Below are 19401 nucleotides of genomic sequence, written 5' to 3' on the forward strand. Positions count from 1 at the left end.
TTAAATTCCCTAATCAATCGCTAGTTACTGTAATTCTGATAGAAGCAAAAGAAACATTGATGGTACTCAAAGTATGCACTTAATTGTTGACATATGTAAATTGTTTATATACGGTTACTACTTTCAGTTACAGATATTCTAGAAATTTTCTTATCATATTCATTTCACCCTATTTAATATTCCAAACAATAGCCAGTTACTAAAATTCTGACAGAAGGAAAAGAAACATTGATGGTACCCAAAGTATGCATTTACTTCTTGAATAAGCAAATTGTTTATAGACAGCTACCACTTTCCATGAAACAAATTTTCTTAATACGTAAAATTCATTTCACCCTGTTTAAAACCCTAATCAATTGCCAGTTACTGTAATTCTGATAGAAGCAATAGAAACATTGATGGTACTCAAAGTATGCACTTAATTGTTGACATATGTAAATTGTTTATAGACTGCTACCACTTTCCATGAAACAAATTTTCTTAATACGTTATAATCCTTCTCTTTATTACTTATTGCTAATTAATTTAAAAATCGCTAGTTACCACAATTCTGATAGAAGGAAATGAAACATTATGGTACTCAAAGTGTGAATTTAATGGTTGACTTATAAAATTTGTTTATATTCGGTTACTACTTTTAGTAACAGAAATTTTAATAATTTTCCTATCATATTCATTTCAGCCTGTTTAATACCCTAATCAATCGCTAGTTACTGAAATTCTGACAGAAGCAAAATAAACATTGATGGTACCTAAAGTATGCATTTAATTGTTGTCTTATATAAATTGTGTATATTCAGCTACTACTTTTAGTAACAAAAATTCTAATAATCTTCTGACCATAATCATTTTACCCTGTTAAATTACCTAATCAATCGCTAGTTACTAACATTCTGATAGAAGCAAAAGAAACATTCATGGTACCCAAAGTATTCATTTACTTCTTAAATATGCAAATTGTTTATAGACTGTTACCACTTTCCACGAAACAAATTTTCTTAATACGTTAAATTTATTTCACCCTGTTTAAAACCCTAATCAATTACCAGTTACTGAAATTCTGACAGAAGCAAAAGAAACATTGATGGTACTGAAAGTATGCACTTAATTGTTGACATATGTAAATTGTTTATATACGGCTACTACTTCTAGTAACAAAAATTCTAATAATCTTCTGACCAAAATCATTTTACCTTGTTAAATTCCCTAATCAATAGCCAGTTTCTGAAATTCTGACAGAAAGAAAAGAAACATTGATGGTACCCAAAGTATGCATTTACTTCTTGAGTAAGCAAACTGTTTATAGACTGCTACCACTTTTCATGAAACAAATTTTCTTAATACGTTAAATTCATTTCACCCTGTTTGCAACCCTAATCAATCGCTAGTTACTGAAATTCTGGCAGAAGCAAAAGAAACATTGGTGGTACCTAAAGTATGCATTTAATTGTTGACTTATATAAATTGTTTATATTCGGCTACTACTTTCCATGAGACAAAATTTCATAATTCTTTATAATCATTCTCATTATTACTTACTGTTAATTAATTTAATAATCGCTAGTTACCACAATTCTGATAGAAGGAAATGATACATGATGGTTCCCAAAGTATGCATTTACTTGTTAAATAACCGAATTGTTTATAGACTGCTACCATTTTCCATGAAACAAATTTTCTTAATACGTTATAATCCTTCTCATTATTACTTACTGTTAATTAATTTAATAATCGCTAGTTACCACAATTCTGATAGAAGGAAATGAAACATTACGGTACTCAAAGTATGCATTTAATGGTTGACTTATAAAAATTGTTTATATTCGGTTACTACTTTCAGTAACAGAAATTCTAATAATTTTCCTATCATATTCATTTCACCCTGTTTAATTCCCTAATCAATCGCTAGTTACTGAAATTCTGGCAGAAGCAAAAGAAACATTGATGGTACCCAAAGTTTGCAATTACTTCTTGAATATGCAAATTGTTTATAGACTGTTACCACTTTCCATGGAACAAATTTTCATAATACGTTAAATTCTTTTCACCTTGTTTAAAACCCTAATCAATTGCCAGTTACTGAAGTTCTGACAGAAGGAAAACAAACATTCATGGTACCCAAAGTATGCATTTACTTCATAAATAAGCAAAATGTTTATAGACTGCTACCACTTTCCATGAAACAAATTTTTTTAATACATTAAATTCGTTTCACCCTGTTTAAAACCCTAATCAATATAATGGCCAGTTACTGAAATTCTGACAGAAGCAAAAGAAAAATTGATGGTAGCCAAAGTATGCATTTAATTGTTGACATATATAAATTGTTTATATTCGGTTACTACTTTCAGTAACAAAAATTCTAATAATTTTTCTTTTCATATTCTTTTCACCCTGTTTAAAACCCTAATCAATTGCCAGTTACTGAAATTCTGACAGAAGCAAAAGAAACATTGATGTTACTCAAAGTATGCATTTAATTGTAGACTGAAGCAAATTGTTTATAGACTACTACCACTTTCCATTAGTAAAATTTCTGAATATCTCTGTACGTGTGTTCAATTTGAATTTTGTACTATTTGAGATTAGTTTAGATCGTCGCCTCGTGGTATCGCAAACGAAGCTGCATGAGAACTCGACTAAGTGTGGTAGTATTTTGATAAAGTTCACCAAGAAACCATTGTAATCATTTTTGTTTGATATAATTTCTTTTTATAGTAAATAAATTGTTTTAGTTTAGAATACGAGTTGAATTATTATCCTGTACATTTGTCCTTCGAGCCGGATCTGACAAGAGATGCGCAAAATCCAATTTGTCTAGAAATTCAAGAATATTTTATGAACGCATCAATTGTCGATTAGCGGCCATCTTTGTCTTTTGTTTTATTTGTTAACAGTGTAAAAGGAACAATTGGAAAAAAGTCAATCGAGTGTTATTTATTTAAACGTTGCAAAAGTGTTTCAAGTGTTGTGCTTCAACAACAAGCAGAGATTCTTCTACAAATTTCAAATCAATCAACCAATGAGAGACTTTCAACCTCAAATTCAAGTTCTCACGTAAGATTGCCCGTCATAAACTTACCTAATTTTGACGGCAAGATTGAGAATTGGAAGCGATTCTCGGACACTTTCAGAACATTAATTCACGAGAGCGAATTGCCAAATGTGCAAAAACACCAGTATCTGATCAGTGCCCTATCAGGAGTCGCAGCGAAAATAACGATTGAGATTTCCGTGACAAACTGTGAAGTCGCTTGGAAATTGTTAAACGATCGTTTTGACAACGACAAAACTATTTGCAAACGTCACATACAATGCTTGTTCGAGATACCACAGGTTGACGTCGAATCATCTACTGGGATTCAAAACTTGATAGATCACATACAAAACATACAAAAACATCTTAGAGTTTTGAAACCCATTAAACTCCCAACTGACAAGTGGGACGATCTATTGTTGTACATGATAGAAGAGAATATTGACAAACTAACAAGACGTCATTGGGAGGAATTTCTCGAGGGAAAGGAAGAAGTGTCTGTTGATATAATGATAGATTTCCTTCAACGACGATGTCAACTGTTGGACAGAAGAGCATCATCAAGTGGATTTATTACTTAAGACGCAGCGTCAAACTCCAAAGTCAAAATCAACAATTCGACAGAATCATCAAAAATACGCAAGGGAAATCAAGCCAACAGACCAGTCGCTTTTGTCTCAACATCTCAAGCGGGTGGAAGGTGCTACATGTGCAAGGGTCCACATTTCATCTATTCGTGCGAGGAATGTTTAAACCTTAGTGCCGAAAAAAGGATTCTTGAAGCCAAGCGACTCAAACTTTGTTTGAATTGCTTGACGAACGATCACTTCGTGAAGTCATGCAAATATAGCTCTTGCCGTGATTCTGGAGGTTGGCACAATACCTTGTGTCACACATCGGTCAACAAAAAACGGATTTATCAAAGGAACCCACGGTGAACAATGAAGTCAACCAGGCGAACATTCCAGCAGTTCATCATATCGTCAATTCAGGGATAGATAAGTATATTTTATTGTCTACCGCAATCGTCAATGTAAAACACGTAAACGGTTCCGTCCACCAATTACGCGTACTTTTAGACAGCGCAAGTGAGGCAAACATTACTATCTCAGCATGCAATAAAACGGGAACAAAGCTTTTAGAATTTGGTAAATCAATCTCGGGATTAAATAACATGTCATGCAAAATAACTCATAGTTGCGAAATAACGTTAAATTCTCGTGTTACAAATTGTCAATTAAATGTTCAATGCCTTGTGGTCCCAAAAATAACGAAAGATTTACCTAGTGCCCCTGTCGATACAAGAGCATTATCAGTTTCAAATTCAGTAAAATTAGCAGATCCAATTTTCTCTGACCCTGGTCACATTAATATGCTTCTTGGCGGAGAGTTTTTCGTATATTTGCTAGATGAAGGAAAAATTGAGCTTGGAAAGAATTTGCCTATCTTGCAGAACACAAAACTAGGTTGGATCGTATCGGGTCCAGTTACGTCAAAAACTAATGGAAATCGATCGATGAATTCGTCAGTTGCTTCTGCCTTGACTTGTCTTCATGTTCGAAAGGATTCTGACAGGTGTTGATAGTTTACCCGAGGCGAAGTCGTTGATCAATGAACTCCAAAATTTGTTAATTAATGGAAAATTCGAGTTGCATAAATGGCGATCTAATAAAAAAGAATTAATTTCTTTTTTAAGTGAGTCCAGTGAGTCAACGATTTCGCGCACAATCGTCGACGATATTGGTGCTGTGAAGACTTTCGAAATTTGTGGTGCAGTCTTGTTGGTGAGATTGGTGACCAAGGTAAAAAATACTCCACGGATTAAAATTCATTCACTTAACGCTTGGACTGATTCAACAATAGTTCTTGCGAGTTTCGAAAAGCTAAAAGACAATTCCTTATGGTGATCAGGACCTTCAATAATATCAGACTCTTCTAAATATTTATCAATCATGCCCACAAACTTTAATCTTTCTGTACAAGACCTTGAAATAATCCGATCAGAATTTAAATCAGAACTACAAGTACTCATTGCTTTCAAAATTCCATCCTCTATCTTGATGAAGTCATTAATCATTTCTCTTCATTAACTAAAATCGAACGGGTAATAGCCTATTGCCTGAGATTTATATCAAACTTGCGTAAAGATTCGTCCAATCGAGCCTTTTCAGAGCTTTTAGTTGCTGAAATTTCTCAATCGAGACAGTGCATTCTGAAGAACATCTAGAACATTCATTTTTGCAAGGAGATTCAGAATCTGAAGTCCGAAGGTAAAATCAACATTAAGAGTCCATTATCGTGTTTAAAACCTTTTCTTGACGTTTCAGGATTGATCAGGTTGGGCGGCAGATTGAGCCACTCTTCCGTGAGAATATGATGTAAAGCACTCCATTGACCTACCGAGCAATAACAGAGTTAACCAGCTGTTGTTTAAAAGAGAGCATCATCAACTCGCGCATGCCGGTCCTCATGCACTGCTCTATTCAATTCGCGAAAAATTTTGGCCCATTCGTGGGAAAAATCTTGCACGATTAACTGTGAATAAGTGCACTCGTTGTTTTCGCAATAATCCTAAGCATCTTACTCAAATCATGGGTGACTTACCACCAGATAGAATGAAGCCTCAGCGAGCATTTTCAGTTTCAGGGGTCGACTTTGCTGGGCCTATAACCACACTCGTAAACAAGGGTCGAGGAAGGAAGACCAACAAGTCCTACATCGCCGTGTTTGATTGCTTTTCAACCAAGGCCATTCATCTGGAGGTTGTTGGCGACCTTACAGCTGAATAATTTATTGTCACTCTTCGGCGTTTCGTAGGGATACGTGGTTGTCCAACGTAATTGTTTAGCGACAATGCCACGAATTTTCAGGGAGCAAATAATGAGTTGCTGGAATTATACCAGTTGCTAGAAACTGAGTCTCATAATTCCATCAATGACTTTTGCAGCGTTCGGAAAATAGATTGGAGTTTCATTCCACCTTTAGCTCCACACATGGGAGGACTTTGGGAGGCGGGAGTGAAATCATGTAAATTCAATTTGAAACGAATGATCGGATTGACTCTTCTCACGTTCGAGGAATTATGCACCGTTCTGGAGCAAATCGAAGCTTGCATAAACTCACGACCTTTGTGTTCATTGCCTTCAACGCTATTTGATTTACAGCCTTTAACGCCAGCTCATTTCCTAATCGGGGAACCGCTCACCAACTTGCCTGATCCTGACATCAAGAAGTTCCCATGAATCAATTAAATCGGTGGCAGGTAAACCAGCGTATTACCCAAGATTTTTGAATTTGCTAGAAACAAGAATATCTCACTTCATTGCAACAGAGAATAAAATGGACCTGTGATACTGAGAATTTAAAAATCAACGACGTTGTTCTAATTTGTGACTCCAACTCGCCTCGTTTGGGAAAAATTGTAAAATCGCACCGCGGTGCAGACGGAAAGGTTAGGGTCGTAACTGTTAAAACGGCTAATAGTATTCTTAAGCGTCCAATTGTGCAAATTGCCGGTCGAAATTGAAATTTTAAATTAATCAAGATTAATTGGTGGGCGGCTGATGTACGTGTATTCAATTTAAATTTTGTACCATTTAATATTAGTTTAGATCGTCGCCTCGTTGTGGCGCAAACGAAGCTGCACGAGAACTCGACTACATGTGGTAGTATTTCGACAAAGTTCACCAAGAAACCATTGCAATCATTTTTGTTTGATATAATTTCTTTTTACAGTAAATAAATTGTTTTAGTTTAGAATACGAGTTCAATTACTATCCTGTACTGCCTTATATTCTTACTCATTAAATAGTATTAATAACATTAACAATAGATGGTTACTTAAATTCTGAGAAAAATTTAAGACACATTAATTGTACTCAAAGTATGCATTTAATTTTCGACAAATGCAAATTATTTATATTCGGCTACTACTTTAAGATACAAAAATTCTGATAATCTACTCTCCATATTTTTTGTTACCCTCCTTAATACCCTAATCAATCGCCAGTTAATAAAATTCTGATAGAAGCAAAATAAACATTAATAGTACTCATAGTATGCGTTTACTTGTTAACTAATGCAAATTGTTTATAGACTGCTAGCTAACAAACGCTAGTTACTAAAATTTTAATAGAAGCCATATTTATTTTACCATGAATAATTCGCTAATCAATTGCCAGTTACTGAAATTCTGACAGAAGCAAAAGAAACATTGATGGTACCAAAAGTATGCATTTACTTGTTGAATAATGCAAATTGTTTATAGACTTCTACCATTTTCTATAAAGCAAATTGTCTTAATACGTTATATTCTTACTCATTACATCCTGTTAATTACATTAACAACCGACGGTTACTAAAATTCTGATAGAAGCAAAAGAAACATTGATGGTACTCAAAGTATGCATTTAATGGTTGACTTATATATATTTTTTATATTCGGCTACTGCTTTTAATTACCAAAATTCTAAAAATCTCATGATCATATTCATTTTACCCTCATTAATTCTTTAATCAATCGCTACTTACTTAAATTATGGTAGAAATATAAGACACATTGAATGTTCTTAAAGTATGAATTTAATTTTTGGCACCTGAAAATGGTATAAATTAAGTTACTACTTTTAGTAACAAAAATTCTAAAAATCTCATGATCATATTTATTTAACTTTAATTAATTCCCTAATCAATCGCTAGTGAGCTACTCAACGTCAAGTGATCGCACCGATTTATGCTGTTTTGATAAATTTTTATAATATTGAAAATTTGGGTCCCTTTAAGGGGCAAAAAATGAAATCCTAAGTATTTTTAAAAAATTGAAAATATTTTCCAAAATATTGCACATTTAAATTTTTTGTAATTTTTTTTTGATTTATTATAACTGACGTAATTTTTAACCAATGGAAATGAATTTTTTTTAAATACTCGTATTTATCTGCTTTTTCATGAAAAAAAATTTTGAAAAAAAACTGAAAAAGTTTAATTTAAAAAAAAAAACAATTTTAATTGTTTAAATAATTCGAAAAGTATATCTTCGATATTTTTCATAAAATTCATGAATATTCTGTACAATGTCCTGAAAAATAAAAAACTTTGAAAAAGATAGTATGTCTTGTAGTTTCCAAGAAAAAAATTATTTAGTTTTTGTAGCACGTGAAGTCATTGTAAACTATATACTTATATGAGGCATTTCTTATGAGAATACGGGGTCATGTCTCGGATTTTTCTCAAAACTCGGTAAATTGTAGTGATAGTGGTGTCAAATAAGTGTACAAATTTTGAATTAAAAATTTTTAATATTATTCGAGATATTTACAACAATAAATTACAGCAATATTTTTTTGCTTTACTTGTCACTTTTTCTCTACTAAAAATAATGAGAAATGTTGAGAATGTTTTTTACGTAAAAGACCTTAACAATTTCTTTAAAAAATAAAATTTGTTTATAACTTTTAAACATGTTGTACCTCATTTTGAAGCGAGAAAAAAATCATGAATTTTGTTTAAGTGAAAATAAATCTATGGTTAAATTTTTGAAATAGCATTATTTTTTGTTTACGAGATATTAATTAATTAACTATCAAAAGTTAATAAAAAATAAAATAATTTACAAAGAACTAAAATTAGAATAATTTTAAAAATACCATCACAGAAAAAACATGGACTCAAAATGAGTAGCAACAAAAATAAGACTAGGTTTTTTCTGTGATTCCAATGCTTATCGAAATCCGCACCCAACGAGCCCTTTATGAACTATTTACTATTTTGGATAAACGGGTATTAAATTTATAATTAATAACATTTGAAGAAAAGGAGATAAATCGTCAATTCTTTTTTTATTTGAAAGATCATCTAATTCTGCGTCAAAAAAATCTGTCGAAATAGCATTTTTAACAATCTATATTATTAACAGAAGATTATATCTTCAAATTTAAATAATTTTTATTATTAATTATTAATTTAACGCCCGTTTATCCAAAATAGTAAATAGTTCATATAGGACTCGTTAGGTGCCGATTTCGATAAGCATTGGAATGGCATTTTTAAAATTATTCTAATTTTAGTTCTTTGTAAATTATTTTATTTTTTATTAACTTTTGATAGTTACACTACCGTCGGAAATTGTGCGAACTCTGCTTTTTCAACAACTATAAAACTGTTCAAATCTTCAAAAATATTAAAACTAAAATTTTTTCCTCTTTATTTTATTAAAGTTAATAAAATTCTGAAAGAAATGACACCTTGACAAAGAGAATATGTTAATTTTTCAATTATATATCTAAGAAAAACCCAATTTTCAATGTTTTTACTATTCTTTTTATTTCTCTGGCAAAAATTAATATTTTTAAACGTTCCTAGGCTCATTGAAATCGTATTTTGTTATGCAATTCAAATTATATAAAACAATTCATGTACACATTCTTCCTCGCATTCTTCCCTAGCGTATGCAAACCGTGAAAGTGGGCTCATAAAATGTCAAAAAATTGTGATTAATATTTATATGACAAAAAATGATCAGTAAAATGTATAAATCTTAAATTTACTTACATAAATCAGAGAAGTTTAGAATGATATATTTACTTGATTTTTAAACATCATATTTTATTGTAGAATTAAATTTAAATTTTTTGACATTTTATGAGCCAACTTTCACGGTTTGCATACGCTAAAGAAGAATGTGTACATGAATTGTTTTATATAATTTGAATTGCATAACAAAATACGATTTCAATGAGCCTAAGAACGTTTAAAAATATTAATTTTTGCCAGAGAAATAAAAAAAATAGTAAAAACATTGAAAATTGGGTTTTTCTTAGATATCTAATTGAACAAGGAGGGGGTCCTTTATGTTTATTTTATAAACATTATGCTTGCTCATTGTGTGAAGCAAAAAATTCGCTTCCTCGTGAAGGAAGCAATGAATTTGTCCAATTCAATTGATTGATTTAAAACATTTCGAGTTAAAAATATTTTAAATTAATTAAATTTTTTGAAAAATAAAGAAAATTTTAATTAATTTTGAGTGTAACATAAACTTTATATATACGAATCGATTCGTTTTAATGCAAGGAATACAATTATTTTATTCATCAACTTGAATTTTAAAAAAACACAAAATTTTTTAGCTGAAATATGAATTTTCGATTTTTCAATTTTTATTAATTCTCAAATTTTAAATCAAATCTATGCTTTATATATACCAACCAATTTGTTTCAATGCAGGGAATAAAATTATTTCATATATAAACATGAATTTAAATAAACACATTTTTTAGTTAAAATGAGAATTTTTGATTTTTTAACTTTCATTAATTCTTTAAATTTCAATCAAATCTATACTTTATATATATCAATCGATTCATCTTGACATAAGGAAGACGATTATATTATATATTAGCTTAAATTTTTCGATTAAAAAATTTTTTCAATTAAAAAAAATTTTTTGGAAAAAAGACGATAAAATTTTTTTTTGGGGGTATTTTTAAAAATCCTCTCGTCATTTTTGAGAGATTAATGTGTAAAATAAGCCTACCAAATTTTATCCAAATCTATTAAAACCTCTTAAAGATATCGTGTTCACAAAAACTATCCACACACACATACATACATCCGGACAATTGATCAGGATCTCATATAACATTTTTCTATATAGAGGAAAATTTGTTTTCACCATTTTTAAAAATTTTATAAACGAAAGGACTACATAGCTTCCTCTACGAGGAAGCAAAATTAACATATTCTCCTTGTCAAGGTGTCATTTCTTTCAGAATTTTATTAGCTTTGATAAAATAAAGAGGAAAAATTTTTAGTTTTAATATTTTTAAAGATTTGAACAGTTTTATAGTTGTTGAAAAAGCAGAGGTCGCACAATTTCCAACGGTCGTGTAATTAATAAATATCTCGTAAACAAAAAATAATGCTATTTCAAAAATTTAACCATAGATTTATTTTCACTTAAACAATATTCATGATTTTTTTCTCGCTTCAAAATGAGGAGGGAAAACATGTTTAAAAGTTATAAACAATTTTATTTTTTTAAGAAATTGTTACGGTTTTTTGCTTAAAAAACATTCTTAACATTTCTCTCTATTTTTAGTAGGGAAAAAGTTATAAGTAAAGCAAAAATATATATCTCTAATTTGTTGTTGTAAATATCTCGAAAAATTTTAAATTCACAATTTTGTTCACTTATTCAGCACCACCATCACTACAATTTACCGAATTTTGAGAAAAATCCGAGACCTGACCCCGTATTCTCATATGAAATGCCTCATATAAGTATATAGTTTACAATAACTTCACGCAGGGTCGCTGATTAAGAATATGATATCTAGTTATGCACTTCGAGCGAGTCTCGTCTCGAAAAACCGTGAATCTCGCAAGAAAAACAATGAAAACAATCGAATTTTTTATGTTCATCTCTTTTCTTTTATGAAAGGACAGAGTCTAGTCCTGCATTAGTACTGATATCAGATTTTAAAAATTTTTAAATATTAGAACGAGTAAATCGTAAGTCTTCAATAATTTAGGGTTAAATGTATGAACGTATTCTGGAAATTAGTAGAATTATTGCTATTATTTATGATTTTATTTATCAAACATTTTTTTAAACATAATGTTTTTTATTTATGACAATTATTGGGTCAAAAACTCATATGACTTTTCGAAAAGAAACATTTATACTTATAAAATATATTTGACGCAAACAGTAACAGTCGCAAATAAGCTACTATTAATTCATGTATTTTTTATTTAATTTAAATAATTTCATTTCGTATTTTATACACTTACCAATATACTGTGTTTTTTATCGTTTATAGCATACCTAATATTCATCCTACACTGCAAAAAAGTTGACGCATTGTGTTATTTTTTCGAGTCTTGGAGCGCGACTGAGCTTATTTCAAAAATAACAAAAAACAACATCTCAATATTTTTTGTCGTGAAAATACACATTTTTAGCTTTCAAAAAAAATAAATAAAAAAAAATAAAAAGGACCGAACTTAAAGCAAAATCAAAATAAAATTTGATTTTCAGAGCAATGGGTCTAATTTGAATTTTTTTCACCAATCGAAAGAGCACAAAAAAACATTAAGAAAACATATATGTCAAATTTTTTTTCTTCTTGCTGTTTAAAAGTTACAAGTCTTCAAAAATCCACTGTTTAAATTTTTCAAAAAAATTCAACCTCCTCCCTCCCCGACATTTTTTAAAAAAACCTAACAATAATTCGTGGATAAATTACTCACCCCTGGGGCTAAACTTTGTGCAAGTGACAGCCCGATCCGATCAACTTTTTTCACTTAGTTCGCTACAGGAATTTTGCCTTATATATATCATGAGTACGGTATCTTCTTGTTATAAAAATCATTTCAATCATCTTTTGAATAACCTCAATGTAAAGTTTTACACATATATCAAAACACTTAAACATAAACCTATATAGAATAATTTCTTTCAAACTAAGTCACTATTGCACTAGCTGGTAACTGAAACTCATATTGAATCATTAATCAGCATGATGATACTGAAATATGCAATAAAATGATGACCTTCAAAAATTATTTATACTTCTGATAGAGTCATTAGATATGATGTAGGAACTCAAAATATGCATCAAAGTAATATGTTTTTATTTTAAATAATCGGCAAAGACATTTAGTGTCGAATTTTCTAAGTACCTCATATACTGCGCACGTATAATTAACAGATATTTTATTAGTACACAGGTATAGGTATAATTTTATTAAAGTTGGCAAACAATTTCATAATTTATCATTTATGCGCATGTTTTTGTGATAATATTTATTTTGCGCATTATTATTTCTTAATTTCATTATGTGCGCATCTTCTTCAGATAATTTTCCATACTGCGCATGTATTGATAGCAGATATTTCTATTGCGCAAGTATAAATATCGTTTTATTAAAGTGCGCATTTTATTTCGTAGTTTATTACTTATGCGCATGTATTAAGGGCTAATATTTCTACTGCGCATAAACATTCTCTAATTTCATAATGTGCGCATCTTCTTTTGATAATTTTCCATACTGCGCATGTATTGACAGAAGATATTATTATTGCGCAGGTATCAGTAAAATTTTATTAAAGTGCGCATCCCTTTTCCTAATTTATTATTTATGCGCATGTATTAAGTGCTAAAATTTATACTGCGCATAAATATTTACTAATTTCTTAATGTGCGCATTTTCTTTTGATAATTTAACATACTGCGCATGTATTGATAGCAGATATTTCTATTGCGCAAGTATAACTATTGTTTTATTAAAGTGCGCATTTTATTTCGTAGTTTATTACTTATGCGCATGTATTAAGGGCTTATATTTCAACTGCGCATAAATATTCTCTAATTTCATAATGTGCGCATCTTCTTTTGATAATTTTTCATACTGCGCATGTATTGACAGAAGATATTATTATTGCGCAGGTATCAGTAAAATTTTATTAAAGTGCGCATCCGTTTTCCTAATTTATTATTTATGCGCATGTATTAAGTGCTAAAATTTATACTGCGCATAAATATTTACTAATTTCCTAATGTGCGCATTTTCTTTTGATAATTTAACATACTGCGCATGTATTGATAGCAGATATTTCTATTGCGAAAGTATAAGTATCGTTTTATTAAAGTGCGCATTTTATTTCGTAGTTTATTACTTATGCGCATGTATTAAAGGCTAATATTTCTACTGCGCATAAATATTCTCTAATTTCATAATGTGCGCATCTTTTTCCTATAATTTTCCATACTGCGCATGTATTGATAGCAGATATTTCTACTGCGCAAGTATAAGAATCTTGTACGCATGTATTAAGTGTTAATATTCCTACTGCGCATAAATATTCTCTAATTTCATAAAGTGCGCATCTTCTTCCGATAATTTTTCATACTGCGCATGTATTGACAGAAGATATTATTATTGCGCAGGTGTCAGTAAAATTTTATTAAATTGCGCATCCGTTTTCGTAATTTATTATTTATGCGCATTTATTGAGTGCTAAAATTTATACTGCGCATAAATATTATAAAATTTCCTAATATGGGCATCTTTTTCGGTAATTTTCTATACTGCGCATGTATTAATAACAGATAATTCTATTGCGTAGGTATAAGTATTATTTTGTTAAAGTGCGCATCCGGTTTTATAATTTATTATTTGTGCGCATGTATTAAGTGCTGATATTTCAGTTGCGCATAAATATTTCCCAATTTAATAATGTGCGCATCCATTTTTGTCAATTGTTATTGCTGCGCATTTGTTAATTGCAGATATTTCTATTGCGCATGTGTAAGTATCGTTGTTCCCGTAATGATGGTATCTATATATACTCTTATTTTTTCCAATGTATGTTTTGAGGACTCTCTATTGAAACCCAAAATTGCCCTGAAATCGACATCGACCCGCCATCTCTTAGTCATATAGAAACTTCAAGGTCCTGAAACTAGCTCGTATCTGTGAAATGTCCCCAAACCATGCCTTGCATCAAATGATTATTTGGGGACGTCCCCAAAAAAACAAAATGTCCCCGAAACATGCGTTCAATTACGAAAATGTCCTCGAATCATGCGTTCTACATATATATATGTATATATATGTATATATATATATATATATATATGTATATATATATATATATATATATATATATACATATATGTATATATATGTATATATATATATATATATATATATTAGAGAACTAACAATACACTGTACAAGATAAAAATTGAAAATACTGTGCAGCGTGGTCACAGACACGTGTTCTCGACTAACGCCAGGAGCGTAACCCCACATAAAGGCCAGTTCGTTCACACCATCTTTTAATAATCCTTCTGTTAGCTTTAATAGTGTCTCTAACGAGACCATTCATAATAATTAAGAAATCATCCGCATAACTTTGCTTATAAAATCACTGGCCATTGAGTTCTACTAATAACTGCTACTAAGCTCCACAATAGAGGTGATAAAACTCCTCCTTGTAAGCTACCATAGGAAATTAGACCATTTATTTTGGCCTCTCTATACTTCTGCATCCAGGGCTCTTTTATGAAGCATATCCCTGATCTACTTGATTAATGGATCTGGTATGCCACATCTTCTAGCCGCATTGCATATTGCTTGACTACAAGTGTTAAGGAAGGCGCCGTTAAGTGTTAAGGCGTGCCCACCGCGTCTAATTCTTCCTCTATTCTGATAATCGCTGAATAAAGGGCTGTTTCTACAGAAGAGTCTGCTCTATAGGCATGTTGCCCTTGAAGTAAAGGTTCGTGTCTAATAATTGTATCAATTAGTTTCTCGACCGTTTTGAGGATGAAGGAGGTTAAATTAATCGGTCGGAAGTCCTTGGCTGCAAGATTGTTGCCTGTGTGGATTTTGTTTGTCATTTTCTTTAAAATAGTTTTGTTTTTTATTTTTAAGTTGAGGTGGCTATATAATTCTTTGTACTATTATTTGATTTTGAGAAGGTAGTATCTAAGGAAGTGCGTTTGATTCCTTGTGTTTCTATAAATGTGCTTATTTCTGGTGGAAAGGATTCAGTTTGGTCAGACGTTCTCTGATTGCCTCCTTATATAGTATCCATGTTGTTTTGTTGATTTGTTTAGAGAACATTGTTTGTCTAATGTTTCACTTCAAATGTAGTGAGAAATCACAGGACACATGTTAGAAAGAATCGGTCATTCGAATTGAGTAATGAGAGGTCTTATTTGTGATGTGCTGTCATTGATTGTTATATGTGTGTGTTAAAGTGATATTATTGACTGTTTGTTTGTTAAGTACATTAAGACTCGGTTTCCAGATATTCGTGATACAAATCTAATGTTTGGATAGAATAAAGTTATCTTATTAGTTTTAATGTTATAAATATAATTTCAATTTCAAACATCGTGCAATAATAAATACTGATTACATCTAATGACACTTACCTTAATCAGAAGTACATCTTAATGAATTTGGTAACAAAAAAATGTTTGAAAAAAGTAACAAAGATGTAGTTTATGAATAAAGTTGAATAAATCAATCTTCCATATCAATAGTGTAGAAACAAAATAAACATATATTTTTAACGTTTTGACTCTATTAGATACTTCATCAAAAGCGTAAAGAAAATTTTAAAATAAAAACGTGTGATCCTACACAGACGAGTACGATTGAATACTTGTTGTTGAAAGATTAATATATTTAACACCATACATACATCTTACATTATTTGACAAGTGATAAATTCCATCATTATTATTTTAAATATTTTTATTCAATAAAAAATAAATGTAAATCCTATAATTATAATTCTGATAGTAATCTTTCTTACAAATATAAAAAATGTAAATTTTCACATTCATTTTTTCTCTACCTAATTTTTGCGTAGAACGTAGATGAGTTTTTCGTAAGTTGACTTTTTAATTTTTATTAAAAACAAATCCCCTTTTGTTGAATAAACTTATATTAAATGAAATATTTTGCCCAGTAAACAATTTTTCCCCAATATGATAATTAATTTAAATAATTCTACAAATTCATCATACATCTATGATCACACTTACTGTTAATTTTCGCACAAGGTAATAACACAATCTTATACATTTTAGCAAAGAAAAAAGTAAACTTGCTACCAGGAAAGATGGAATGAAAACATGATTTAGATATTTGAAAATAGTATGATGAATTCATATCAGAAATATAGAAATAACTATCTTTAATTATATATTATTTATTATTTAATTATACCTATCTTTGTCTTAATCCATGAAATAGTACTATTTATCCTTTTTAAATACTTACACTGTGCAACAGAATTTTTTTTTTTAATATTTCTGGGATCGCATATGGTGATTCTTACATGTTTTTTGACGCTGAACACAAATCCGAACTCAGAATTGCTCTATCACCCTAGCTTTTCGAGAAATATAACCTTGAAAATTAAAAAATGCCTTTTTAGGGTACTTTTTGATGTTTTGATGTCTTTTTGATGTCAAAATTTTTTTTTTAAGTATATTTCAATATTATGTATCACGTCAGGATTTTGAAAAAAAGTGGCAGTAAATACCCCAAAAAACAAGTTTTTGCGGCTTTCAGTATTTATTTCTCCTTAAACTTCCGTACTATATAAAAGTCTCTAGTACGTCAGTTTAAGGAGAAAAAATACTGAAAGCGCAAAAACATGTTTTTTGCACTGTAAAACAAAAGATATTAATTTAATACCTAGTTTAGGTACTAAATTGTTATTTGGTTCTATTTTGATACCTTAAATTGATACTATTTTAGTACTTTCTTTTTACAGTGTGGGGTATTAAAATAAAAAAAATATTATGTATCACGTCAGGATTTTAAAAAAAGTGTGAGTAAATACCCCAAAAAACATGTTTTTTTCAATTTTCAAGATCACATTTCTCGAAAATCTATAGGGTGATGGAATAATTCTGAGTTCGGATTCGTATTCAGCGTCAAAAAACCTGTAAAAATTACCATATGCGATCCGAGAAATAAAAATGCTGTTGCACTGTGATATTACTAAAGCGCTCGAATTTTGTAATTTAACATTTTTAACAGAATATTGTTTCCTGTATTCTAAGAAATCGTTTTACTTTCCAGAAATAATAATGATCACTATAAATTTTTTTTTATTTTGAGTCTTTTTTCTCCATGAATTCAAAAATTCAAATATTGAATAATAAGTTACGAATACATATTTCCTTTAAATTTTAAGTATAGTACTTATTTATTTCTTTTAGAAGCTGGATCTCCGTCATTTCGTTTACTTCTATAAATCTCTTATTAGCTCTACTGAAGTAGTAAACATCACCAGTATAAATATCAAACCAAAGTGCGTGAATATGTAGATCGTGTCTTTCTAATCGTTTCTTTAGAAATCCATAAGACGCTACGTTTTGTAGCTGCTGTAATGTATTAATCTGAAATTAAAGTGTTTGTTAATAAAACACCATTTACGTACTGACCGTACTATTTAAACAATTTGTTTAAAAATATTCATTAGAGGCCTTCTTTGTCAACGCGGACACCCCCCTCTCGCCCAAATTCTTTTCATTTTAAATTCATGTTTAATGGCTTATATTTTAGTTAAAGGAATATACTTTTGAAATCTGAGTGGCATATTTCCAAATACAAAGGGCTAAAAAGGCCTCAAACATTACTTTTTGGATTGTTCAAAATGAATTATAGTAACTTTTTATTGGTAAATTTAAAGAATAATCTTTATATTGGATCCTATATTTTGTTTTTGGATATATGCCACTCAGATTTCAAAAGTATATTCCTTTAACTAAAATTTAAGCCATTAAACATGAATTTAAAATGAAAAGAATTTGGGCGAGAGGGGTGTCCGCGTTGACAAAGAATGCCTCATTAATATAAATTAAATTATATTTCAAATAAACGCTCACTATTTTGGCATGTAAGGTGATTTTTCAGAAAGTTTTGCCAATTCCGAATGCATGTGTACTGTTGGTGTAATTTTTAAATATTTTTTTTAGCCTCAAAAATATATTTTTTAAATAGTCCAAATTTAAAGCTATGTGGTCAAAAGATGTTTTTTTGCAACACTAACCTCTAAAATTAAATTTTACACACCGAAAAATGTGTATAAAGAAGCTCTTTTTCAAACGGTGTGTAAAGTGATTCACTTTACGCACTGAAATTTACTTTACGCACCAAATTTTCTCTCACATAATATAAGGATTGTTTTAGACCATACAAAACCACAAAATTAAAAAACGAACTTTACTTTTAAATTTATACACTCCTGCTTAATGATATTTTTCCTGATCTTCGATTGATTTTTTAATTCTATACAATCTAAATTATTCTAATAGAGAGTTGGAATTCTTCATAATAGGTACTTAACTTTAGAGGTGGGTGTTGCAAAAAGTGTTGTATGATACACGTGCGTAAATCTGATTATACTCGTGTGATGATACTCGTATAATCACTCACTTTACGCACTTGTATCATAAATAACTATTTTGTGGTTTCAAACATTCTCAGAAATAAAAAATGATTTCGAGTTACAAATTTGGAGAAATGATTTTGTTTCGTACAAGGTACTTGCTCGAATTAGCGCTGTCTCCTAGAGCACTAACACACTCAAGCAACATCTGTCTATGCGCCGCCATGTTTTTTTTCATTTTCGTTTAAAAATGTCATTTTGGGTTAAGTTTTCTGAAGTGTATCAACGAATTACCAAGGTTATTCAATTTTTATCTAAACTTTTTAATTTCGTAGTAAATAATAGTAGAAACAACTCCTATAAATATTTTGGGAAAAAAATTATTTTATCAATAGTTATAAACAATTAAACATTTTAACACCGATTTTGAAAAAAA

The 19401-nt window shown here is 30.1% G+C and overlaps 2 protein-coding genes across 10 annotated transcripts in view; one reads left to right on the forward strand and one right to left on the reverse strand.

Moving 5' to 3' along the window:
* The window catches only part of LOC127287467 (beta carbonic anhydrase 1), a 246247-nt gene that overhangs the window by 165292 nt on the left and 61554 nt on the right, over positions 1 to 19401 (reverse strand). For 7 of the 9 annotated variants that reach the window (XM_051314437.1, XM_051314427.1, XM_051314465.1 and 4 more), the window contains one exon: positions 16220 to 17973. The exons of 1 other annotated variant lie outside the window; for it this stretch is intronic. In XM_051314437.1, the coding sequence (XP_051170394.1) occupies positions 17764 to 17973 (210 nt within the window). In that variant the 3' untranslated portion in view covers positions 16220 to 17763. Of the gene's footprint in view, positions 1 to 16219; positions 17974 to 19401 lie in introns of those variants that run through there. One more of the 9 variants, XR_007843891.1, reaches the window with a different exon arrangement.
* LOC127287292 (uncharacterized) lies at positions 5629 to 6279 on the forward strand. The gene is made up of 2 exons (XM_051314129.1): positions 5629 to 5799; positions 5908 to 6279. The coding sequence occupies exons 1-2, from the start codon at positions 5629 to 5631 to the stop codon at positions 6277 to 6279; spliced, it is 543 nt and encodes a 180-aa protein (XP_051170086.1).

This window comes from Leptopilina boulardi, unplaced genomic scaffold (assembly GCF_019393585.1).
Source record: "Leptopilina boulardi isolate dan_hultmark-lab unplaced genomic scaffold, ZJU_Lbou_2.1 LbouV2_122, whole genome shotgun sequence".
NCBI lineage: Eukaryota > Metazoa > Arthropoda > Insecta > Hymenoptera > Figitidae > Leptopilina > Leptopilina boulardi.